The sequence below is a fragment of the Pelodiscus sinensis genome, chromosome 3, assembly GCF_052426305.1.
Source record: "Pelodiscus sinensis isolate ZL-2025 chromosome 3, ASM5242630v1, whole genome shotgun sequence".
NCBI classification, from domain to species: domain Eukaryota; kingdom Metazoa; phylum Chordata; order Testudines; family Trionychidae; genus Pelodiscus; species Pelodiscus sinensis.
The window spans coordinates 66,146,742-66,170,651 of record NC_143054.1 but is presented as its reverse complement, the minus strand read 5'-3'; the positions used below and the strand labels follow the sequence as shown (position 1 = coordinate 66,170,651).

Genomic DNA, 23,910 nt, shown 5'->3' with positions numbered 1-23,910 from the left:
AGCCTGAGCGAGGAATGCAGCAAACAGTGCAATTTCCCCTTCATGCCTGACAAAGAGGAACTGCCAGCAATGTTCCTGTGTGGATTGGTGTGTGTGTCTGTGGGAAGCTTCTGTGCCTCCACCCTCCCTAAAAACTGCTTCGGGAGTGGGAGGCTTGGAGCTGGCACAGTGTCGGATGGGATGGGCAAGGATGATGCCTCCAGCCAGCTGCTTTCACCTGCCTGGTGATTCTGTCTCTTTTCTGTAGGGTTTTGGAAATGATTGACAGGAGAGGGATCACGAGAGGATTACCTGTTGTTTTCCCTCCCTCCATCGGCAGACAGTATACTGGGCCAGATGGACCGTTGGTCTGACCCAGTATGGCCATTCTTATTTTCTTATGTTTTATGAGAAGCAATCACATTCCAGGCACATCCCATTTTCCTGACATGGCCAAACCCTAAACATGGTTTAAATTATAAGAGGAAGCTGTATACTGACATAGGTGGTCCTAGCTCTTACCATTTAGGAGGAGTTCTTGAACAAACAGACAAAGTCTCTCAAATATATAGTAGAAAACTTTCCCACATCTTTACTATTGTGTGCTGATGTTGTCCCCTCACTTCAGAAAAAGATATATTGAATTTGGAGAACATTCAGAAAAGGATGACGAAAATTATTAGGAGTATGGAACAGCTACTGTCTGAGGAGAGATTTATAAGACTAGGACTTTTCAGATTGGGAAAGAAACAACAAGGGGGGATGTGATAGAGGTCTATAAAATCATGATAGGTGTGGAAAAAGTAAGTAAGGAAAAGTAAATAAGGAAAATGCACTTATTGAATAAAAATCCTAAATACAGCTGCATGAAAACATGAATGATTTCTGATATTGCTTGTTCTCTTTGAGGCTAGATACACAATTTATTTCTGTTTCTTGGTTACCTAAACATCATGAATGTTAGTTTTCTCAACCAATGTTCCCTCTAATATTTTCCAATCATGAGCGGAGTGAGTTTTGGCTTGTGCACCAATCTAGAGGTCATGTGTGCTGGTTTGGATGCGTGCTCCATGGCACCCACTTTATTAACATAAACTTTCTTGGACACTGGAGCAGAACCCTCTCCCCTTCTCCACAATGTAGCATGTCCCATTCCCAACCGCTGGAGCAGACCCCACCTCCCCTCCACCCCCCGGTCATGTAGCATGTCCCGTTCCCGGCCGCCAGAGCGGACACTTCTCCCCCACACTATGCAGTAGGTCCCGTTCCCAGCCCCAGCTGCTAGAACAGGCCTCCCCCCCGCCATGTGTCAGCTGTGGCCACTGCAGCAGGCCTCCCTGCCTGCCACGTGGCCATGGCACATACCCTCCCTCGCCCAGCGGCTCCCTCAGCATGCCATCTCAGCCAGCCTCGTCCACTGGAACAGCCACCTGCTGCACGAGTGCTACTACGCAACTCTTCAGAGGAGGTTGGCAGGAAAATAATTTTTTATGCGTGGCCGAGCACCTTAGTGGGAACTATGCTCCCAACACAATTAAGAAACACTGCTTGAATTTCAGCAATTAGTATCTTTAATCAATCCATAGAGAAAATAAATATATCATACACATTTGATTATCGAGGAAATGGTGATTTGTTTTGGTTTTTGCTTGCAGATATTCAGCAAGTAGAAAGAGGCTATATTAATAAGAAATAATTCATTTTGAATTACCCAGCTATATTGAGAACTCATGGGAAAATCTCACTCCCAGAGCATTCTAAGGAGCAATCACTGCAAACATTTGCTACTGGACATAATCCCTGCAAGTAGTCCCATTGAAGACAATGGGACTATTACCAGGCATAATGCATGGTGGGCATTTGGGAGCATGGAGTATGTCTTCCCCTACATGGAAAACACTTAGCATCTTTTAGATTTTAATACAATCTAAATTATAAACAGTTATTAAGGATTGTGTCCCAAATTTCTTGTGGATGCTTAGATCCTGAGTCTGCTGCCATTGAAGTCAATGGAAATTTCCATTCAGTGGAACAAGGAGTCGGAACAGGTATTTGCCTCTGTTTGTTGTATGGCATCCTAAACATTTGGGAGGAAGTAACAATAATACCTAGGTTTTAAATAGTATAATCCTTCATGTGATGGGAATGTGCTGGCATATTCTTTTTTTAACTTTCAAGCAGTGCACTGAATACTTCGTTGAATGTAAAATCACAGAGATAAAACATGAATTTCTAACACAGCAAGTTCAGTGGTTTGGTTTCACTTTCATAGTCTAACTTACCTGTACTGTATGCTGAAGAATAAAATGAGTAAAATTATCAAGCACCTAAGTGTAATTTCCAGAAGTGAATTGGGATATATATGCAGGGCATTGAGAAATCCATGGCTGGCCTGTACCTGCCAACTCAGGTTCATAAGAGTTGGGCTGTGGAGTATTTTACTGCTGTGTGGACATCTGGGTTTGAGCTGGAGTGTAGGCTGTAGGAACCTGTAGGCTTGCTAGATGCTTTCACCAAAAATCCCAAACGAGGGCAACCCCCCCCCCCCAACAAACCCAGGAGACCAAAGTTGGCTGTGCCTTTAAGAATTCCCATACCCCTCGCTTCCCCACGCCAGCCTTATGTCCGAGAGAAACAGAAAATGTTGGACATTTTACATGTCCGGTATTTTCTGGGGGTTTTTTTTTTACCGGACAGGGGCCAGAAAAAACAGGCTGTCCGGGCAAAAACCTAGCAATCCTAGGAACCTGTGAGGTGGAAGTGTCCCAGAGCTCAGCTCCAACTGAAACCCAGAATTCTACAAAGTAATGAAACAGCTCTGCAGCCCAAGTCCAGAAAAGCCTAAATGTCAGTGGAAATCAGTGGTATTTAGACCCCTAACAGCCATATAGGCACTTTTCAAAATGGTAACTAATATCTATGACATTGAAAAGTAAATATTCTCCATTTTTAGAAGAATTAATTTTGTTAAACCAGATGTCTGCTTAAGGAAATGTATATGTTACCAAGCCAAAGATTTAGCTTGGTGGGTAGGATTTCTTTCACTTTAAAATACATCAGACAGTTACGTTGTTGGCTCTAACACCTGCTGTTAAAAGTAAAGTTTTTGTTAGGAAACTTGAAAGGTAAAAAGACTAAACTTGATTTTAAAATTAAGTTTCTCTACAATAGATTAAACCAGTGATTTTAATCACCTTAAGTTTAAATCGATTCACCCTACCTTCACCTCTTTTAAATCCTGTTCAGCTGGATATTACCTCTTCCTCCTATATTTTCCTACTTGAATATCATCACTTTTTGAAATTTGTTTAATATGTTTATTTTTAATGTGTATGGTTCGGTCTTTTTTGTTTTGTTTTGTTTTTTGAGATGAAAAAACTTGACTGACTTTTTAAAAAAAAGCAAAATGGTACATAAGGCACAATTCCCTCAAAGTCTGCTACTGTACAGGCAGTCCCCGGGTTACGTACAAGATAGGGACTGTAGGTTTGTTCTTAAGTTGAATCTGTATGTAAGTCGGAACTGGCGTCCAGATTCAGCCGCTGCTGAAACTGACCGCCAGTTCTGACTTACATACAGATTCAACTTAAGAACCCCAAGCTTCCTCAAGTCAGCTGCTGCTGAAACTGATCAGCGCTGATTCCAGGAAGCCTGGGGCAGAGCAACTCTGCCTCGGGCTTCCTGTAGTCAGCGCTGGTCAGTTTCAGCAGCGGCTGACTTGGGGACGCCTGGGGCAGAGCAGCTGGGGTGCTGCTGGGTTGCTCCAGTAGCACCGCTCCTCGGCACTACTGGACCAACCCAGCAGCACCCCAGCTGCTCTGCCCCAGGCATCCTGATTCAGCCACTGCTGAAACTGACCAGCAGCGGCTGAATCAGGACCTGGGGCAGAGCAGCTGGGGTGCTGCCGGGTTGGTCCAGTAGTGCCCAGAGCGGCGCTGCAGGACCAATCGGAAGCGCCCCAGCTGCTCTGCTCCAGGGTCCAAAACAAAAGCCTGGTCTGCTGGGGGGGAGGGGGGGCACACTAGCCGCGCCTTCCCCCCCCCCAGCAGACCAGGGACACCGGGAGCAGAGCCGCAGCGGCAGCGGGGTGCCGCGCCTCTGAGGCTTTGCTCTGGCAAAGTCTCAGAGGTGCGGGACCCCCCCGCGGCTGCGGCGTCAGTCCCGGTGCCTGTGGTCTGCTGGGGACGGTCCCCAGCAGACCACAGGCACCGGGACTGAAGCGGCAGCAGCGGCGGGTTCCCGCGCTTCTGAGGCTTTGCTCTGGCAAAGCCTCAGAAGCGCAGGAACCCGCCCAGTGCCCCTGGTCTGCTGGAGATGGTCTCCAGCAGACCAGGGGCACCAGAGCAGCTTACGAACGGGGCTTTCTTGCCCCAGAGCTCGCAGGTAGCAATCCGCTACCTCGACCTCTGGGGCGAGAAAGGCCCGTTCGTAAGTGCCCGTTTGTAAGTGCCCGTTCGTAAGTCGGGGACTGCCTGTACTGGCAGTTTTTTCAAGGAGGAAAAGATTGATCTAATGATATTACAGTAATTCTTTATATACTTTCCAAAAAAAGTAACAGAATGCTGATAAGCTATGCATTTACTGCTGTTATTACTGAAATATTTTAGGATATTGACCCCTTACCTGACTAAGAAATAATATGTAGTGATATTGATCCTTCTCTTTTCATATTTTCAGTCTTCTTTCTTAGTATATTTGTAAGTGTACCCTTTTTTACTGTCCCTAATTTTATCTGAGCAATTTCTTCTTTCCTTTTGAATTTTTCTCTCATCACTCTTTTCTTTTCTCCACTAGTAGTATACTGAGATTTAGAAACATGCTTTTTCATAAGTCATATATTCTGAACTATGTTGATTATGCCCTGATAGATTATAAAACTCTGAAGAATTAACAATATCTGTTTTGCATTTACTCTTATTTCTCACACTTTGGAAATACATAATAGATTAGTCATTTTCATTCTTGTTTATAGAAATTTTCTAGTCAGCTTCATCTGCAGCTCATGAATGAAACTACAATATTTGAGTTTCAGACATTGCAGAAGATTAAAATAATATTCATTAAAATTAAAATCTTGTGTTTTGTAACTTTTTGTAAAAGCTGAATTTTGAAATGAATTTTGACATCTTCTGAAATACACAAGGAATTTTTGTGTCAAAATGAATTTTGTTTTAATTTAGGTCAGATATGACAACTGAATATTTTTTTTCTTATGTTTTGAGGAATTATCCAAAGTGTATAATTTTTAAACTTCAATCATTCGTTACTAGATTATGTTATTAAGAACAATCTTCAGAGTAGGTTTTACCACTGAAATAAATTCTGTCCCATGATACCTATTGTTACTGGTAGGAATTCCCAGTATTAGTTTCCTTTGTGTTGATGGATGAATTAGAGGTCCTGTAAAATTAAGATGCTTAAAATGTCATGAGCTATTGTACTAAACCGTACCCTGACCTGAAATCCCTTAATTCCTGGAAATGGGTGAAAGGAGGCAGGAAGGTCATTTTAATCTTATATATGTTTGTTAAATAGTTCTTTTGAAAGAAAACGATCATGAGTGAAATGATTGTTAATTGAGTTTGCTTGAATTATGAAAACTGTTTATCAGAGATTTTCAAGTCTTATGATAAAATTACGGAATCACTGTAACAGTTCAGACCCATTGTAAGAAGATGATCTGTTTATGGGTGCTACTGATTTGAAACTCACTTTGATTGGCAAGTTTGGAAAAGTTGCTAGTCCTTCTGGATGTTTCTTTTCTGGGGAGCACTTGGAGATTTTGGCATGATCTCCACTGAGAATTTGCCTTTTGTTTCAGCCACTGGTGCAAATCCTTATTATAAACAGTCAGAGCTACTGTTAGCTCTGCAGCATACTTCTGCATGAAACATAGATAAGCTGCACTGACACAAATCATGGCTTACATCAGCTTATCTAAACTAGGAGTTTGCACTAGTGCAGCTCATAACTCATACCTGGCCTCCAAGTGCTGAAAAGAAGGCAAATCCTCAGTGTAGACAAAATCTTAATCATTATATCAGGGAGATGGGAGCAGGGCTGTCACCACACCAGCATTAACATTGCTATCATGGCTGTTACGATGAACAACATAATCTGGAACCTAAAAATTTACTGTCAGACCTCTGGTCCATCTGTTTCCTGATCTGAAAAGATGTTCTGAGGAACCAAAATGAGGAGGGAAATCTAAATGACTTCACAATCTTCATGGTTGTATTCTGAACATCTCTTTGAGAAGGGAACTATGGTTTTTGCTATTCCATCCCAGTGTGTCAATTCTCTTCCCCCTGCTGCCCCGCACTTAGCTCCTCCTACCTCTTTCTTGTCTCTCATTTTGCTTTCTGTCATAGCCAACCAGAACAAATGTACATTTATGGCAATATTCTGGCCAATGTGGCAAGCTAAAAGCAAGACCCAAGATCTAATCCTGATCTAAGTAAAAATGATTTCCCTCCTACATATTGGCAAGTAGAAAATAAGAGCAGCCAAATATTTTCCAGAACCAGAGAGGGAGGGGATGTCCAGGGTCCTGGAGTGCCTAACTAGGTTTAGAGGGGTAGCCATATTAGTCTGTAACTTAAAAAACGAGTAGTCCTGTCGCTTCTTAGAGACTATATATATATATATATATATATATAGTCTCTAAGAAGGTCAGGATTATCTGAAGAAGTGGGTTTTGCCCACGAAAGCTCATGATACTGTCTGTCTCTCTCTCTCTCTCTCTCTATATATATATAATTTGTTAGTCTCCAAGGTGCCACAGGACTAATCATTTTTAACTAGTTATTATGCTTTCTGCAATTTAGAGAAGCGGCATTTATCATTCTTTTTTCTTTTCTGTTTCCCCACATTTAGTGTTAAAGAGGATTGAACTATAAATACTTAGGTTGATGTGGTCTCTCCTTTGGTGTTTGTACAGACCAACACAATGCGATTTTGACTGTGGGAGGGACCCCCTCTAGGCATTACCCTCTTATAAATGTGGAACTGCTTTAATGTATGTTGAAAAATGATTGTATATTCATTTTCACTTGTAATTGTTGTCTGTGGGGTGGGGTGGGATATACAAGATTTGGTATTATTTGAAGAGTGTTCCTTTAAAGAAGATTTTTCTTTTGTTTGTAGAATTCTGGGATTGAGAAAGCATTTCTGTTTGATGTGGTCAGTAAAATCTATATTGCAACAGACAGTACTCCAGTGGATATGCAAACTTATGAGCTCTGCTGTGATATGATAGATGTGGTTATTGATATTTCTTGCATCTATGGGTAAGTAGATTATTGTAAACCATGCTTGTTAATCTTTTTTAGCCACCTTATTAAGCTAGAGCAGTGGTCCAACCTTTTCGAGCATACTGACTCCTTTTCAGTCTGTTAAAATTTCACAGCCCCTTTTCCCTGGGGGAGAAAAAAAAAGGAAAGAAAAGTAAGGATTGGCCAGATCCTTACTTTTAAACATTCCATAAACCTCCTGCAATACAGTCATGGACCACCAGGGGTCTGCAGACCCCAGGTTGGCAACCACTCAGCCAGATTATATTATATCAGGGGTCTCCAACCTTTTTGAGCACAAGACCACTTTTTGAATTTAAGTGCAATACAAGATCTGCCTCAAATATAAATACCCTGGCCCCACCTCCTTTGTGTCCCTTCTCCAAGGCCCTACCTCTGCTCACTCCATCCTCCCTCTTTAGCCCATCCTCACTCACTTTCATCAGGCTGGGGCAGAGGGTTGGGGTGCAAGCTCTGGTCTTGGGTTAAGGGATCTGGAGTGTGACGGGGGTCTGAGCTACTCTTGGGGCAGGCAGTTGGGATGTAGAAGGAGTTCTAGGTGCAGGCTTTGGGACAGTGTTTGGATACAGGGGTGCTTGGGGTTAGGGCAAGGGCTTGGGGTGAAGGAGGGGGTTCATGACTGGGGTAGGAGTTTGGATGTGGGCCCCAGTTGGGCACTGCTGGTGGTTCCTGGGTGGTGGTGCAGTGGGGCTAAGGCAGGCTCACGCCTCCCCTGGCCCCGGACCACTCTCTAAAGCAGCCAGCAAACTCCCTCCAAGTCATGTTGTGTCCCCTCTCTGCTCTGTGGAGAAAGGATACAGGTTGGGATAGGGGGCACCTTGACGTCCGTACTCTTCCTCCGTACTCTTCCTCTCCCTCCCGTGCCCTGCACAGGAAGCAGGAGGCTCCCGGGGGAGGGGCAATTCCAAGCCAAAGGCAGGAGATGAGCAACATTGGGGTTAAGGACAGTTGAAGTGCCTGCAATTCATAGCCTCTTGGCCAAACCAGTCAGGATCACCTGTCAGAGGCTCCAAGATCTACTGGTTGGTGACCACTGTATTATATAGTAACTAAAACCAGAATGACCTATAACTTGGAATGATTGTAAAACATTGCAGATTTACAGGTAATACAATACTGTATGAGGAAGTAAATGGGAAATCACCTAAGGTATCACAAATACATTTAATCCCATGGAGGCTTTAAATTGCTATGATAATAGCTAGGGCCTTACTAAATTCAGAGTCCATTTTGATCAATTTCATGGTTATAGGATTTTTAAAATAATCAATTTCATGGGTTTCCGATATTTACATCTGAAATTTCATGGTGTTATAACCATGGGGGTCCTGACCCAAAAGAATGCTGTGGGATCATCAAAAGACTATTGTAGGGGAGGTTTGTGGTATTGCTATCATAGGTAGTGGTGGAATACCCCTTAGGGGAGGCTAGCCCCTAAACTTATATTTTACTTCAGATTGCACAAAGTCAGATGCTTCACTAATCTTACAAAAGCCTGTGCCTTGCAAATTCATACAATAATTAGGGACACTATATTTTAAGGAAAAAGCAGCTGCTCTGGACGTCATAAATAAACAGATCTAATGTATTACTTGTGCACCACTAGTGGGCATGGCACCTTACATATGTGTTCAAAAAATGTGACTCTACCATGCACTCTTTAAATAACTGTGTTAGCATTTGTGACCAGTTACAAATCTCTATTTGTCATTTTACTGAGATGTAGTGTAGTTTAGAGACATAAAGTAAGACTTAAGTATAAAGCTTTTTTTAACTGATTAGGATTAGTGTACAGATATAGGGGAGAGGGAGAAGAGTAGTGATAGACATTAAACTGTAGAGAAGCTGCTCTGATGGACGTTTGACCTTTCCCTAAATACAAGACCAAGAGGCCATATAGGTTACGTCTACACTTGCTCACTAGTTCAAACAAGGGATTTGGTTCAAACTAACGCATCCGGATGCGCACTTTCACTTTCGAAACAGCTGTTGAGTGGAGTAACGTGCCAGCGAAATCATGCTAATGAAGCGTGGGATATTTAAATCCCCGCTTCATTAGCAATTTCGGTCGCCTACGTTTGCATGCCTAGTTGGAACTAGGGAGCAAGTGTAGACTTACCCATAATGAATTGAAGACACATGTAAAAGGAAATGCATATCCACAGAATATAGACTCTTGAACTTGCTGCTCCAAGATGCAAATAGTTCATGAGACTGAGGTGCAATTACCCATTTAGATTAATAAAATTGCCATGAGCATTTACACTTCTGCTGTCAAATTACAATGTTTATCACAGGTATTTGCTGGCTATCAGCCGGACTCAGGAAGAAGTCACTCCTCTTGGTACACTTTTGCACAAGTAGGTGCATTGTGGGAAATTTAATGCATTGACCTGAAATATCAGTCAGCAATCACTGCCCAAATCAAGTTACTGAACTCGGAATTATGAGGCCAGAACAGAGTAATTGTTACATACTCTGTATTTGAACTAAGATCAGAGTGTTGTATATTAATAAAAATGCAAACAAGCTTGTGGTAAATTAGTCTATAGCAGATGGGACAGAAGTGTGGTATACTTCACGTATGTGGCAGGATAACCAAGTTCAGCTCCTAACTCTCACAGACTTCCTATGTGACTTTAAACGAGTCCTTTAATCCCTCTCTCTGTCTCAATTTTTTATATTTAGTAAAAAAGGATAATATCTATCTCACAGAAAAGCTGGGGAGCTCAATTTTTCATTATCGCATTTTGAGATATTTAGATGGGAGGTTCTAGATAGACAAATAATTTTAAATTTGTTCAGTGACTTTCTACATTTTTTTAAAATTTAGGCTCAAAGAAGATGGTGCAGGCACACCTTATGACAAAGAGTCAACAGCAATTATAAAACTGAACAATACAACTGTCCTTTATTTAAAGGAAGTGACAAAATTCCTTGCTCTTGTTTGCTTTGTGAGAGAAGAAAGTTTTGAGCGAAAAGGTATTTAAATTTTGTTTTACTCCATATTCATGAGCTAAAGAGTATCTGTGATATTGTCTGTAGCTGATGGTATCACTTCTAGTGGTTTAAAAAATATCAAATAAAAGCATATTTTGATATAGCTTTCATATGATTGTGCTTAAAAGCATGAGCTGTTGTGTTGCCATGCAGCTAAGATGAAATGATAAATATATTAACTTTATGGTATGAAAGAAAGCCATACAATTAAATGTCATATGCAATAAGACTTCCATTTGTACTAATACAAAAATAATGATTTTTTCAGCACATCTTTGCTAATTTTGCAGTGCACTTCTTGGCATTATAATATACAATTGTAATACCCTATCTATAGAACTCAAGGGAAAATCATTTGAGTCCTGTCTTTTTTTCATCAAGACCTGTTTTGTTTTGGCCTCTTTGAGATTTTTTTTAAAGGTTTTGTATGTCAATTTTTGAGTAATTATTCTGACTCTCTTGCCAAGGTGAGTATTAATAACTCTGGATCACTATCCCTGATCATGGCCTGCATGTATTCAGCTGTTGGTCTTCGTCAGATTCCTCGTGGAGAGGTGTCTGTTGTATTGTCACATAAAAAGCCATATGTAGGTCTGCAGGGGTTAAATTTTTATTCCTCTTGGCCAGCCATGAGCCCTGCTGGCAAAAATACCAGGTGTTCTTTATCAGATGGCCTTCATCAGCTGCAACTCCCTATGCTTGCTAGTTGAGAGCCAAGTATGGGATAAATAACATGAGTGGCATTAGGCTGCGTCTACACTGGCCGCTTTGAATTTGCGCAAGAACACTGACGATCTAATGTAAGATTGTCAGTGTTCGTCCGCAAATACAATGATTCTCCCATTCGGGAAAAAGCCCTCTTGCGCAAATGCTTTTGCGCAAGAGGACCAGTGTAGACAACTGAGAACCGTTTTGCGCAAAAAAGCCCCGATGGCGAAAATGGTGATCGGGACTTTCTTGCGCAAAACCGCGTCTAGATTGGCACGGACGCTTTTGCGCAAAAGCGTCCGTGCCAATCTAGACGCTCTTGTCCACAAATGCTTTTAACGGAAAAACTTTTCCTTTAAAAGCATTTGCGGAAAATCATGCCAGTCTAGACATAGCCCTAAAGTATAAGATCTGGGAGTCCCGCTCCTCTGTGAGTCTCACCAGGGACCTAGACCTCAAAGGGTGCCCTGGATCCCCCTAGCTGGAGCATGTCCACTGCAGCCAGGTGCTAGGTGACTGGAACGGGACTCCCCGCAGACTGAAGGGGCATAAGCATTTCCAAGTGCCTGTTACTCTTTTATGCGTTGCACTGCCTGTGCTTATTGACGTATTACTTTGCAGTAGCCATGTAACCATCTGACAGTATTAAGCCTGTAATAGTAGTGACGTAGTGAGATTAATAAAAGCAACTATCCCTAATCGACTCTGTCTTGAAGCGAATCCACAACCATGTTGGGCCCTGGCCCTTTGAGTTGACATGTATGTCTTACAATTCACCATTACTGTTGGTTCTAATAACCATACTTGACTGTCTCATAGACTGAACCCTAGAGAATGACCTATCATCTTAGCCTTAGAATGTACTTTCTCTCTTCAGGATTAGTGTCCGTAAGCAGGTCAGTATATAGTAATCAGCAATACTGGTGTTATCCCTTTTCAGTGAATTGATTGGAGAACGTGTCTGTCTCATTTTATAGAATCCCAGTCATAGCGGGTATCTTATCAACATGGAATGATTGATCAGAGTTGGTATTAATATGTAGCTTTGTGTCTTTGGTGGTATCAAACTGGGATATTTCGTTAGAACTAAAGCTGGAATTAACTCTTATATTTTTAGTGCTAGAAGACTTATCCAGCATTACCTAGTTCCTTCAGGGCAGTGGTGTGGTAGTATAGGGTGTGCAGGACTTAGGACAGGAGCTTGGGTATGTAGGAAACTCAGGGGTGTGCAGAAGTCAGGGTTGGGGCGAAGATGAGCTCAGGGCAGGGGGTGGAGATTCAGGGCAGGGGAGTGTCCACTGCTTCTTCCTGGGGCCGGTCCCAGGACGCAGGGGCCACACGCGCCACCTGCTGGTTCATCCCAAGGGGAGGGGAGAACTGTGAACCCTGCCCTCCAGCTTCTCCCCAGTGGGGGGAGGCTGTGCAGGGTGTCCTCCAGTGCTCTTCAGGAGTGGACGAGCCCCTGGGCAGGCTGTGGTGGGGGGTGCTGCTGGCCAACAGCTGTTTGCTGGGGCTTTTGCTCCCTTGTGGTCAAGTGTGAGTATAACTGTCCTTGCTATCTCATCCCTCCCTTTCCATTCAGTATGAAACAATGGTGTTTGATGCACATCCCACTATCCTGGCACAATCAAATCCTGACCTTGCTTTAAGTTATGATAAGAGGAAGCTGCACACAAATTTGGAGGTCCTAGCTCTTATCACTCAGGAGGAGTTCTTGAACAAACAGACTTACAGATGAACATACAGACTAGGGATGTCACAGTGTAACTAACTAATCATTTAACCGATAAGTTGAAGCTTATTGGTTTATGGTGTTGGTTACTCAGCCAGCTCACAGAGAGGTGGCTTCGCTGAGGCAGGGCAGTGAATCCTCCTCCCTGCAGCCAGTAGGGCAAGGGCAGAGAAGTCCCCTCCCTGGAAGTGGAGCTGGCAAGGGCTGGCCACTCAGCTCCTGAGGAGGGAGCTTCTCTGTGGCAGGGAAGCTGCCTCCACAGGAGTTTGGCTGGCAGAGGCTGGCAGCCCTGTTCCTGGGGAGGCTTCACTGCAGGCATCGCAAAATAAAGTTTTCTTAATTCAAGGGTGAGCAATAATTTTTGATGGGGAGCCACACCAAGATTTTGGTAAGTGGTCTAGAGCAGCACTTTTCTATGGAGGGGCTGTAGGCTTTGGGATAGAGTTTGGGTACAAATGGGAGCTTGGAGTGAGGGACTGGGGTGTAGGAGAGGGTGTGGGGTCTGAGAGGGAGTTTGGGTGAAGGAGCAGGTTGTGATCTGGGGCAGAGGATTGGGGTGCAGGGTCTGCCTGGGGGAAAGGTGTAGCAGGGATGGAAGGTTGGGGAGGGGGGAGTTGTGATGTGGGGCAGAGGGGAGGAAGATTCAGAGGGTTTGGTTGTGACCTAGGGTAGGGGACTACGGTGCTGGGTCCAGGAGGGGGATATGGATGCCGGAGAAGGATTCTGGCCTGAGGGCGGGCTTAAGAGGGGGTGCAGGTCTTGCCCCAGGCTCCAAGTGGTGCTGCCGCTTTGAAGTACCCCTTCCAATCCCTCCCCCACTTGCTGCCCCTTTCTGATAAAGGCAGCAAGCAGGAGGGAAGCGACTAGTCAACTAGTGTGTCAGCTATCTGATAAGCATTTGCTTATTGAATAGTTGACTAGCTGTTCACATCCCTAATTTCTAAAATATATAGTAAGATTGCAAGTTGTGCTAACACTAGTAGTCATGAACTTGTAAAGAATTCCAAAGGAAGTCTGTCAGACGTAATCCAAAATTTGCTGTGCTAGCACTATAGTGTTAAGACCTCCAGTATATTCTCTTTGTATGGGGCAGTGGTCCCCAACGCAGTGCCCGCGGGCGCCATGGCGCCCGCCGGGGCATTTGTGTGCGGCCGCTGACAACCTGGGCCGGCCCTGCCCCCGGCGCGCGGCGCACTGGAGGCGCCGGCCCCAGGCGCGTGACACGTACCGCGCCTGGTGCGCGGCGCTTGGGCGGCCCCAGCTCCGGGGCACATGCGGGCGCCGGTGCCGGCCCCAGGCGTGCGGCTCAGGCGGCGGCGCTGGCCCCGGGCCCACAGCACAAGGTGCTAGGGCGGCCCCAGCCCACATGCTGACGCTGGGTGCAAGGGCATCCCCGCCCCTGGCGTGCCCCAGGACACGCAGCCCTGCCCCCGGACGCCCGGCGCATGAGTGGCCCCACCCCCCGGGCACCCGGCGCGCGAGTGGCCCCGCCCCTGGGCGCCCGGGATCCTCTAAAGGTTGGGGACCACTGGTATGGGGCTATGTCTAGACTGCATGCCTTTTTCGACACAGGCTTTGTTGACAGTTTCTGTCGACACAGCCTCTGTCGAAAAAGAGTATCCAGATTACATTATGCGGCTCGACAAATCGATCTGCTTTTTTGAAAAAGAGCATCCAGACTGCCGCATGCTCTGTTGAAAAGAGAAGGCACCCGGAAGTGCTTCTGGCAGGACATGGGGACAGCCTCTATTTCCAGGTGCTGCTGAATGCCCTTTGCAGAGATGCGTGCTTAAAGAGATCCCCCTGGACAGCCGTTGCTCTGCTCCTGCTTCTGGCTTGCCTACCTCCTAGAGGGAAAGCAAAATTGCTGCAGTTCTTGCTCTGGTTGCCCTGCTTCCTCAGACACCACAGCAGTTTAATTTCTGGGTTGTTTTTTTTTCCTGATTTTTACTGTTTTGGGCCATGGAGCCTGAGCTGCCTCTGGGCTGCTCTGGAACTGCCGCTTCTGCTGCACCTGCATGACTCTGTCATGAATCTCCTGCCCCATATGGACCCGGACCACACTAAGAAGACCCTCCTCTGGGATGAGGAGGGGACAGGCAGATTTGGAAGCATGAGACGAGTTTGGACTGGTGGGACCGGGTCGTCATGCAGTTCTGGGACAATGACCATTGGCTCTGCAACTCCCGGATGCAGAAGGCCACATACCTGGAGCTGTGCACCTGGCTTGCCCCTGTTCTGGAACACCTGCGGGCCCGCCATCCTCCTACAGAAGCGGAGTGCAATAGCCTTGTGGAACCTGCCCATCCCCGACAGCTGGTGTCTCCGTGGGACACCAGTTTGGCATGGGGAAGTCTACCATTGGGGCTGTCTTGATGGAGGTAAGTCACTGTCAGGGGACAGACCCTGCTGAGTGGGCGGGATGAGGAAGGGGGACTTCCAGGCAAGGGCAAGAGTGAGTGGGGAATGGAGTGGCACTTGGAGGCCGCTCCTCGGCCACCCCTGCACTGATGCAGGGAGGGGGACATCCTGACAAGTGGAGGGATGGGTTGGGAGGGGGGAGGGTCCCCCTCCCCCAACCTAACTTCCTAGTTTCTGTCTGTCTATTTGTTTCGTGCTGCAGGTGGTGAGGGCCATCAGTGCAGAGCTGCTGAAGAGGCTCGTCCGTCTTGGGGACCTGGACAACATCATTGCCGAGTTTGCCGCCCTTGGATTCCCGAACCGCGGAGGAGTCCTTGATGGGACACACATCGCAATCCATGTGCCACCCCATCAAGCAGCCCAATTTATAAACTGGAAGGGCTACTATTCGATGGTACTGCAGGCCCTGGTCGACCACTGGGGACACTTTATGGACATTTGTGTCGGGTGGTCGGAGTGGGCACATGATGCCCGCATATTCTGGAACTCCTATCTGTACCACAGGTTGCAGGCAGGAACATTTTTCCCCAGCGGCACCTCGCGCTCGGGGACGTGCAGATGCTGGTGTGCATAGTGGCCAGCACGGCCTACCCCCTGAAGCAGTGGCTCATGAAGCCCTACACAGGCCACCTGGATACGAGCAAGGAGCTTTTCAACACGCATCTTAGCCAGGCTCACATCCAGGTGGAATGCACCTACAGCCGTTTGAAAGGGAGGTTCTGTTTCCTCCTCACACGGCTGAAGATGGGCTAATGCAACATCCCAGAAGTGGTGGCCACATGCTGTGCCCTCCATAACCTGGTGGAGAGGAAAGGGGAGGCCTTTCTGCCAGGGTGGGGGTCAGGTACTGATGGCGAGGACAGGCCATTTCAGCAGCCCCGGACGGCTGCCATCCACCAGGCTCACCAGGCTGGTGTCCAAATCCGAGAGGCCCTGAGGGAGAGATTCTCAGAAGGAGCCCACCGACTATCCCCAGGGCCTCCCCCATGGGACGGTTGGCCTGACCCACCCCTACCTGTCCCTACACTAACCTCATTCTCCTTCCATAAAGAATACATACACGCCTCGTTTTCTTTGTACACAGACATTGGTTTTTTATTAGAAACACTATCAGTAAAGAAAATGTGCTAACTGTTTAAAAAAAATTCTGTGTACTGTTCAAATGTGTAAAGGTAAATCTTTCACTCAAAAATAAAGATTTTGTTATATAACTGAAATGACCTTTAACTGTGGTGGTAGGGGACTGGAAGCCTGGAGAGGAGAGGGGAGCTCAAGTAGGCCACTGCTTCCCTGATCACAGGGTCCTGCCACTTTCCTGCATCCTGGCATCGCCATGGCCTTGGGATCTGCTGGAGTGAGACCTAGTCCTGGCCTGAGCAGGAGGGAAGGGACAGCTGTTGGGCCTGTGAAGACTCTGGAGCGGGGGGACAGGGGAAGCTGAGGGGAGAAAAGGAGGCTGGAGGGGCTAGAGGATATGGGGGAGCAGGGGCCTGGCATGCAGGAGGAGCGGTGCCCATGACAGGGGAAGGCAAGGCGAAAACCTCCCGCATTGTGGCACAGATGTCAGTGTGCTGCTGGACCACCTCGTCCAGCAGCCTGGTGTGCCACTTGGCCTCGGCCTGTGTCCTGTGCAGAAGGGTCCTGTTGAGGTCCTGCAGTGCCACAACATGCTCCCCCAGCAGGTCCGTGTACACACGCCAGTGCCTGCGGGTGCCATGGGTCCGGGATGGTGGTGGGGCGGGTGTGGTGCTCCCCTGTTGGGTAGATCCAGCTGTGGAGGAAAAGAGGAGGAGACAATCACTGTCTGTGTGCATCCTTGCTGTCCCCGAGGACATGCTGTGGCTGTCAGAGGCTCTGCTTTGGACAGGAGACTCAGGGGTGTTAGACGTGACACTGCGTGTGAGTTAGGCAGCGGCCTGAAAGCCTCACAGGGACCCCACAGTGGCAATGGGGCTAGATGGCCCCCCATACTGCCAACCCGCCCGTGTGTGGTGACCCCTCAAAGCACTCACCTGATGTTCCCTCCCCAATGTCCATAGACGCCTGGGAGGCCTCTGGCGTCTGGGTCCCTGCTGCCTCCTCTTCCTCCTCCTCCTCCTGGTGCAGCTCTCCCACCTCTCCTGCCTGGTCTTCCTACCTCAGGAGAAGTTGGTCCACAGTGTGGTGGGGTAACCCGGACTCCACCACATGCAGTGGAGTCTAGGCTTCCCCACCGCCCAGGATCTGCTCCAACTCCTTGTGGTAAGGGCAGGTCTTAGGGGCTGCCCCAGAGCGGGAGCTCTGGTCCCGGGCCCTGACTTGTGCCATGGTGCAGGAGTGATGCCCTTTGGTGGCCAGTCCCTGGGCCAGGTGCTCATAAATGTCCACATTCCTGCGGCATGTTTGCATGGCCTGCAGGGCTTCTTCCTGGGACCAGAGCTTCAGGAGGTTTTTGATTTCTGGCCCTGACCAGGCTGGTGCCTGCCTTTCGGTGCCCCTAGGTGGGTCCTCCTCTCTATCCCAAGATGGGCCAGGGGGGCCTTGAGGCTGGGACATGGTTGGCACGGGTGCTCTGGCTAGCTGCCGCGTGCCTGTGCCTTTAAGAGGCTGCGGCCAGGAACCACAAAGGTGCTGTACCTGTAAAGGCTAGAGTGTCCACCAGGGCTTCTTCCTGGGGGCCTTTTTTGTCGACAGAACTGGCTGCCTGTGTCCACACACACCTTTTGTCGACAGATCTCTGTTGACAAAGGTGTTCTTCCTCGTAAAATGAGGTCTACTGCTGTCGACAAAACTGCTGTGTTCTGTTGACTTACTGTCGACAGAACGTGGGGATAGTGATGACGCAGGTATAGGTTTGTTGACAAAAGGCCACTTTTGTCTACAAAACCCTGAAGTCTAGACGTACCCTGGGAGTCTTTCCAGGCTCTTTATCATTTTCTTCACTTTTCTCTGAATCTCCTCTGGTTCAGCAATACCCTTGAGACTGGATAACCAGTACTGCATACAGTATTCCAGATGCTATCACAACATTGATTAATATAAAAAGTGTTATAAGATTAAATTCAGGACAGAGGGGTTTGGGGCCTGTAATACCTCTTCACTTTTTTAACTTATTTGCACACTAACCAGAAGCGTTCATTAAGCTGTCTGCAGTGATGCAGAGGCCTCACCTGTGAGCTGATACTGTTAATTTAGACCCTTTTGGTTTATAAATAATTTTTAATTTTTTTGCTCTGATATTCATTACTTGCATTTATAGACATAGAATTTCAGTTGCCACCATGGTGTCTGTTCACTTATCTTGTTTAAGTCTTTCTGAAGTTCCTCTTATGGGACTGTATCTATAGCCATTATAGTGTACAAGCTTCCTATTTAGGTGGGAGGAGGTTTTTCCATCAGTGTATGTAGGTGGTTCATTCTCTGAAAGGTGATAATCAAGTTGATGGAAGAATTCTTCCACTGACATAGCTGCATTTACAGTGGGGGTTAAATCAACTTTGGTACATTGCACACATCACAAAACTTGTTCTTGCCCTGTGTGATGTACCTAGGTTGATCTTATTTTTAAGGATTGACCAGGCCCAAGTTAAATAACTCTGTTACATGCAAATTTTGCTTCATTCTTCTCTTTCACCACCACCACATCTGCTTTTCAGATCATTAATAAATATATTAAGTAACATGTGAATCTATTACAGAACCATGAGATACTACTGTGATGTAGTGGGGATGCTGTCCATTCTTGTGGCTCTGGATGCACTCTGGTTTTGCATTCACTGGTTGCTCTGTTGTGCTGTGTGTGACTCCTACTGCCCTATACTGGTCTGCAGAGACTCTGTGTGTGTCTGTGTACAGTGCCCAGTGGGGAATGGTCCCTGAGGGGTAGCACGTAGGCAATGGCCCAGCCTTCTGACACCTGGGCTAGGTGGAGGCTATCTGAATATAGCAAAGGGCATGGCTGCCTGGAGGCCAAGGGACCAGTGGCTGGGAGTTGAGTCAGCCTTGGCTGGGGGAAGCCTGAAGAGAGCAGACTAAGTCCAGGACAGGGGGGTTCAGGGTCCTGTGAACCCCTTCCCCTCCCCCCAAGAGAACTAAGGCTTTCTGCCCTGGCTCCCGTGTCAACATTAAGCCTATGCTGCTTTACTCTACTGGCTGGCAGAGTCTCGCATCTGGCTGCGGATGAGGGTGCAGGGTCAGGGGCTCCCCGACGCGTGGACCAGGCCCAAGTTAAATAACTCTGTTACATGCAAATTTTGCTTCATTATTCTCTCTCGCCACCACCACTGCTTTTCAGATCATTAATAAATATATTAAGTAACGTGAATTTATTACAGAACCATGAGATGCTACACTGTAAATAATTCTATTTTAATATTAAATGCGCTTTTGCAGTAAATGAAAAATTGTTGTTGATAAGATTGATTTACTGTAGTCCTAGGCCAGCTAAGTGAATAATATTAGTAAATAAAATATGGAAAACAAGTTCATTTGACAGAATATTTTAATATTTACAAAGATTTTAGAATTTATTTTTTTCCTTTTTGTCTCTCTTTCTAGGACTAATAGACTACAACTTCCATTGTTTTCGCAAAGCCATACACGAAGTATTTGAAGTGAGAATGAAAGTAGTGAAATCTAGAAAACATCAGAGTCAGATGCAAAGAAATAAAAGATCCACCCCTAATGGCACACCTAGAGTACCACTGTAGCAGTGGATCTAATGGCAATAGAAGTTCTGTTCTATTGACAACAAGGCTCCTGTTGCACTGACTGAAGAAGATAAATGGGCCTAATGTATTACATGGATTTTCCTCCCAACACCTCAAAAAAGCACTGTTTAAATATTTTTATCCAGTCAGTTTTTTCATAGTGAGAGCACTTTGAGCAAAATATTGTATATAAATATTGAGGTGAATATATGTTCTTGTAAGAATTATCTTAATATATGCTGTAAAAGTTTTTTTCCAGGCCATATTCAGAAAAATCAGTTGTGACAGAAATGTTGGGTACATAATATGCACTTTTTTCATGTTCTCCTTGTGAAGTTAAATTTTGATAAACTTAGTTTTTTATGCTGATTTTCATGCATAGTGTCAGGTAAAATGTATAGTGCAGTTTATGTACATGCTACAATCAAATTGCTTAGTAAAAAAATCAAGAAAACTTGATATAATTACTTTTAAAAAATTTGACAGAATACATTACATTCATACAAATCTAACTTCATATATTTTTTCAATTTGTAAGTTGAAAATTCTTATTTTGAAGTTTGATAGCAATAAGAGCCTTACCAACTGGTAAGTAAAAAATAGTTTTTGTAAAATAGGCTTCTGGCAAAACTTTACCCAAACTTCTCCATAACACTGGTAATGCCCTATCATTTGGGCTTTTTATTGTATTTTACCTCAACATATATCTTCAAAATAACTTTCTATAAAGATATTATTTTGTAATACTGCTTTGTTGCATTGGTATTTTTATAATAATTCAAGAACAGTGTATGTAAATGAAGGACTTTATTTATATGCTTAGTTTAAGAATCTGATCCTCTACAGTCAGAGGAAGAAAATACTTTTATTTAATTTCTGCCATGCCAATATAATATAAAGTTTCAGGTATATTAAGGCAAAATCCTAAAGCTGCTCATATTGGGGACCAGTCCTGTTTACTTTACTTGACTCAAATTTCCATTTGGTTTCAGTGGGAGTTCTTCTTAAGTAAGGACTGAAGGATTGGTCTCTTTTACTTTAACCTTTGTGGCTGTAGCTACATTCTATTTTAACACTTATCACAGTGGCAAATCTGCCATTGCAGCAGGTATGGCACTGCACACCCTCCCCCCAAAAAGGAGGTTGGGGGAAGTAAACTTACCTTCTTAATTCTGTATTCGTTTAATAGTTGTAGCTTAAAGAACTGCTCTTCCAAATGAAAGAGTACACAGGGAGCAGCAGCTCCTGTATCCACGCCTCCTACATAGGTCTTATGTACTCGTAGCTCTAGAAAAGCTGCAAGAATTCACAGAATAACTTGCTGGCCAGAAAAGATAATGGAGGAGCACTTTTGAAAGTTTCCTTTGTTATAAAGCACACATTTAGTTAAAACAAATGTAATATTGCACCTTTAATTGTGGCCTAGGACCAGCAGTATTTTCTAGCTTATGACAGCAATGGAGAGCACTTACCAAGAGGAAACAGACATTGAGAGAATAGGTGAATACATACACTATACTATTTTATAAGACCATCTTGAAAAAACATCTTGAAATGTCTTATGCAATTCTTTAGTTTATGTTACTGTGCCAAACATCATGGTAGTAGAGTTCTAGCTGAGATGGAAGATAAGAATGCAATATGTTTAATTTAATATTAATTTAAGAAGAAAGTATTGGCTTGTAACCCTACATTGCTGCCTAATGTACATGATTTTTCTGTTTATCTTTTAGTCTGTAAATGGTTCCTTTGGTCCGAGTTTATTGGATAGAAATGGTGTTTTTAAGACACAAATTTAATCAACAAATGGATCCTTTCTAGTGAATCTGATAAATGTTGTGAAAAATGTGTCAAATGTATGGTTCTAAGAACTATATGAATGCTTAGGAAAGATTAAAAGTTCTTCTAGTACCCAAAAGTGGTACATCATTCCAGTGTGAGGAATAGGGGCTGTAGTAGTACACTGTGATGTATTGGTTAAAAAGGAAAGAAATGGGAAATTCATGAACTAAGCTTCATATTCCCCAAATGAGAGGTGGGTAAACTCTTTACCTGGGATTACATAATTGGCACAGATCTGAGAGGGAAGAGGGCTCCAAAAAATACCAGGAAGAGTGAGCTCCTCCCAGTACTACTCTGACACTATCTAGTTTTTTGTTTTGTTTTGTTTTTGTTTTTGTGTTTGGTTTTTTGTGGTGGTGTCAGGGGTAGCTGCCTGCTGCCTAACTAGTAACATCTCCTTTGGAAGTAAATACTGTAGTCATGTCAGTGAGTGTTCCCTTGTATTCTCCCCTCCATGGCACTTCCCCAGAAGAGCAGTCATAATTTGGGCCATAATGTGCGCATATTTATCTCCCTCTTCTGTCACAAAGGTGTGTCATGAGTATGAGTCTTCTCCACTTCACTTCTCTCAGATGTATCTGGTTATGTGGGGCAAGGAACATATCCAGTGCGGTCCCTGGATGGGACCAGACACTTCAAAGTCTGGGTTTTTTACCCCTGTCCTAGAGATACTGCTGTGGGAATAAGGACTGAAGACATTACTTAAGGTATCTGCTATCTTTATGTAAGCATCAACATTTTTCCACTAAACACACAATCACTGTATCACATATATATATGGAGACACTGTCAAATTAGTTAAGCCTTACATTTTACATTATGTTGTATAGTATAGTGTCACCACTATAGAGGATGACTCGTGCAGCTATGATATAAAACTTCCACTTGGATAACATCAGGGTAAAAATCAAATAATCTTACCTATGTTACAAATAATATGTTGGTTTATTAAAACGGAAAGAACAGAACATTTTAAAATAAAACTATTTTTGTTCATTTTTTGCATTCCTCAGCTTGGATGATGATTCATCTTTTACTTTTGATTAGCTGGTTACTAAAAAAAAAAAACCCTATTAGGTACTCATGTACTACCAGGAGCCTGTAGTGTTGAGCAGTGAAGCATAGAGGAGATTTTTTTTTTTTTTTTTTACAAACATGGGATTTCCATTCTGTTTCTTTAAATGTCATGGTCATTTTACATTTTTTAAAAACAAGCTTTCCCACAACCTAAATTTAGGGCTGTAATTGAACAGAAGTGCCCTTTAAAATAAGCACGTGAATGTCCCTTACACTTTTTTACTTCCAACTGAAGGAGTTGATCAGTATTAACATACAAATTTCCATCAACTTATATCACTTCATAATTATATATAGGCTATATATAACTAATACAATAAGCAGAAGCCCAGAGTGCATAAATGAAACTGATAGCGTTTTGATTTCTTTTGAGAAGTTAATATGTATCCTAAGTGTCCTGAAGTAGGTCACTATTTATGAAGAGCTGCAAAATTCTATGGTGACTGCATATAGTCTTAAAGAAGGAAATATTTTTTCTATAGCCATGTGAATACAGGTATTGTAGTTTCTGCATGCTACAGCTAAGAACTTCTAGTTTTTCAGCATGGGAAATAGACTCATTAAATCACTTGACAGTGTGTGCAGATCCAATGTAGTGTTGCCAACATTTGTGACTTCACTACAAATTACATGATATTTGATGCTTTTCCTTATAGCAAAGCCCCTGCTTAGTCAAGTGATTATATGAGAATCTCAACTTTCATTTAAAAAACAATGTTTCTAGCCCTCAAGGTTGCAAAGATGCTTGTATGATGAATGCTTGGAAACCAGAAGGCAAATAATCACCTCTCTTCCAAATATGTAATTTTAAAAAGCATGGTAGTGGGGGCCTAACTTTTGAGGCTTGCCTGTTGTATACCTCACTGATGTGGCCCCTAACTGAGAAGCAGAAAGACACTCCCTATTCTACAGGCACACCAAAGCCTAGGGGGCCCAGTCTAGTAGATTTTGTGTGCTCCAGCCCCATGGGGAGAGGGACAGCACAAGCTCCAGGCAAGCCAAGGCCGCATCCAGTCCCTGGGTCTGAGATTCCCCACCCCGACCTAGATAATAATAAGATGACAAGTAATAGTAAACATGTATTTGTCAACAAGCAACAAAGCTTGCCTTTTGAGTATTGCCTTTGGAAACTAGTTAGAGGTCCTGGAAG

At 44.5% G+C, this 23,910-nt stretch overlaps 1 protein-coding gene across 4 annotated transcripts in view; it reads left to right on the top strand.

The window, feature by feature from the left end:
• RRAGD (Ras related GTP binding D) overlaps positions 1-22,700 on the top strand; it is a 46,718-nt gene extending 24,018 nt beyond the window's left edge. For 3 of the 4 annotated variants that reach the window (XM_089776890.1, XM_006133300.5, XM_075923886.2), the window contains exons 5-8: positions 1,962-2,027; positions 7,126-7,268; positions 10,126-10,274; positions 19,690-22,700. In XM_089776890.1, coding sequence (XP_089633016.1) covers positions 1,962-2,027; positions 7,126-7,268; positions 10,126-10,274; positions 19,690-19,841 — 510 coding nt within the window. In that variant the 3' untranslated portion in view covers positions 19,842-22,700. The remainder of the gene's footprint in view (positions 1-1,961; positions 2,028-7,125; positions 7,269-10,125; positions 10,275-19,689) is intronic. The other variant, XM_075923885.2, reaches the window with a different exon arrangement.
• The last annotated feature ends 1,210 nt before the right edge of the window (positions 22,701-23,910 follow it).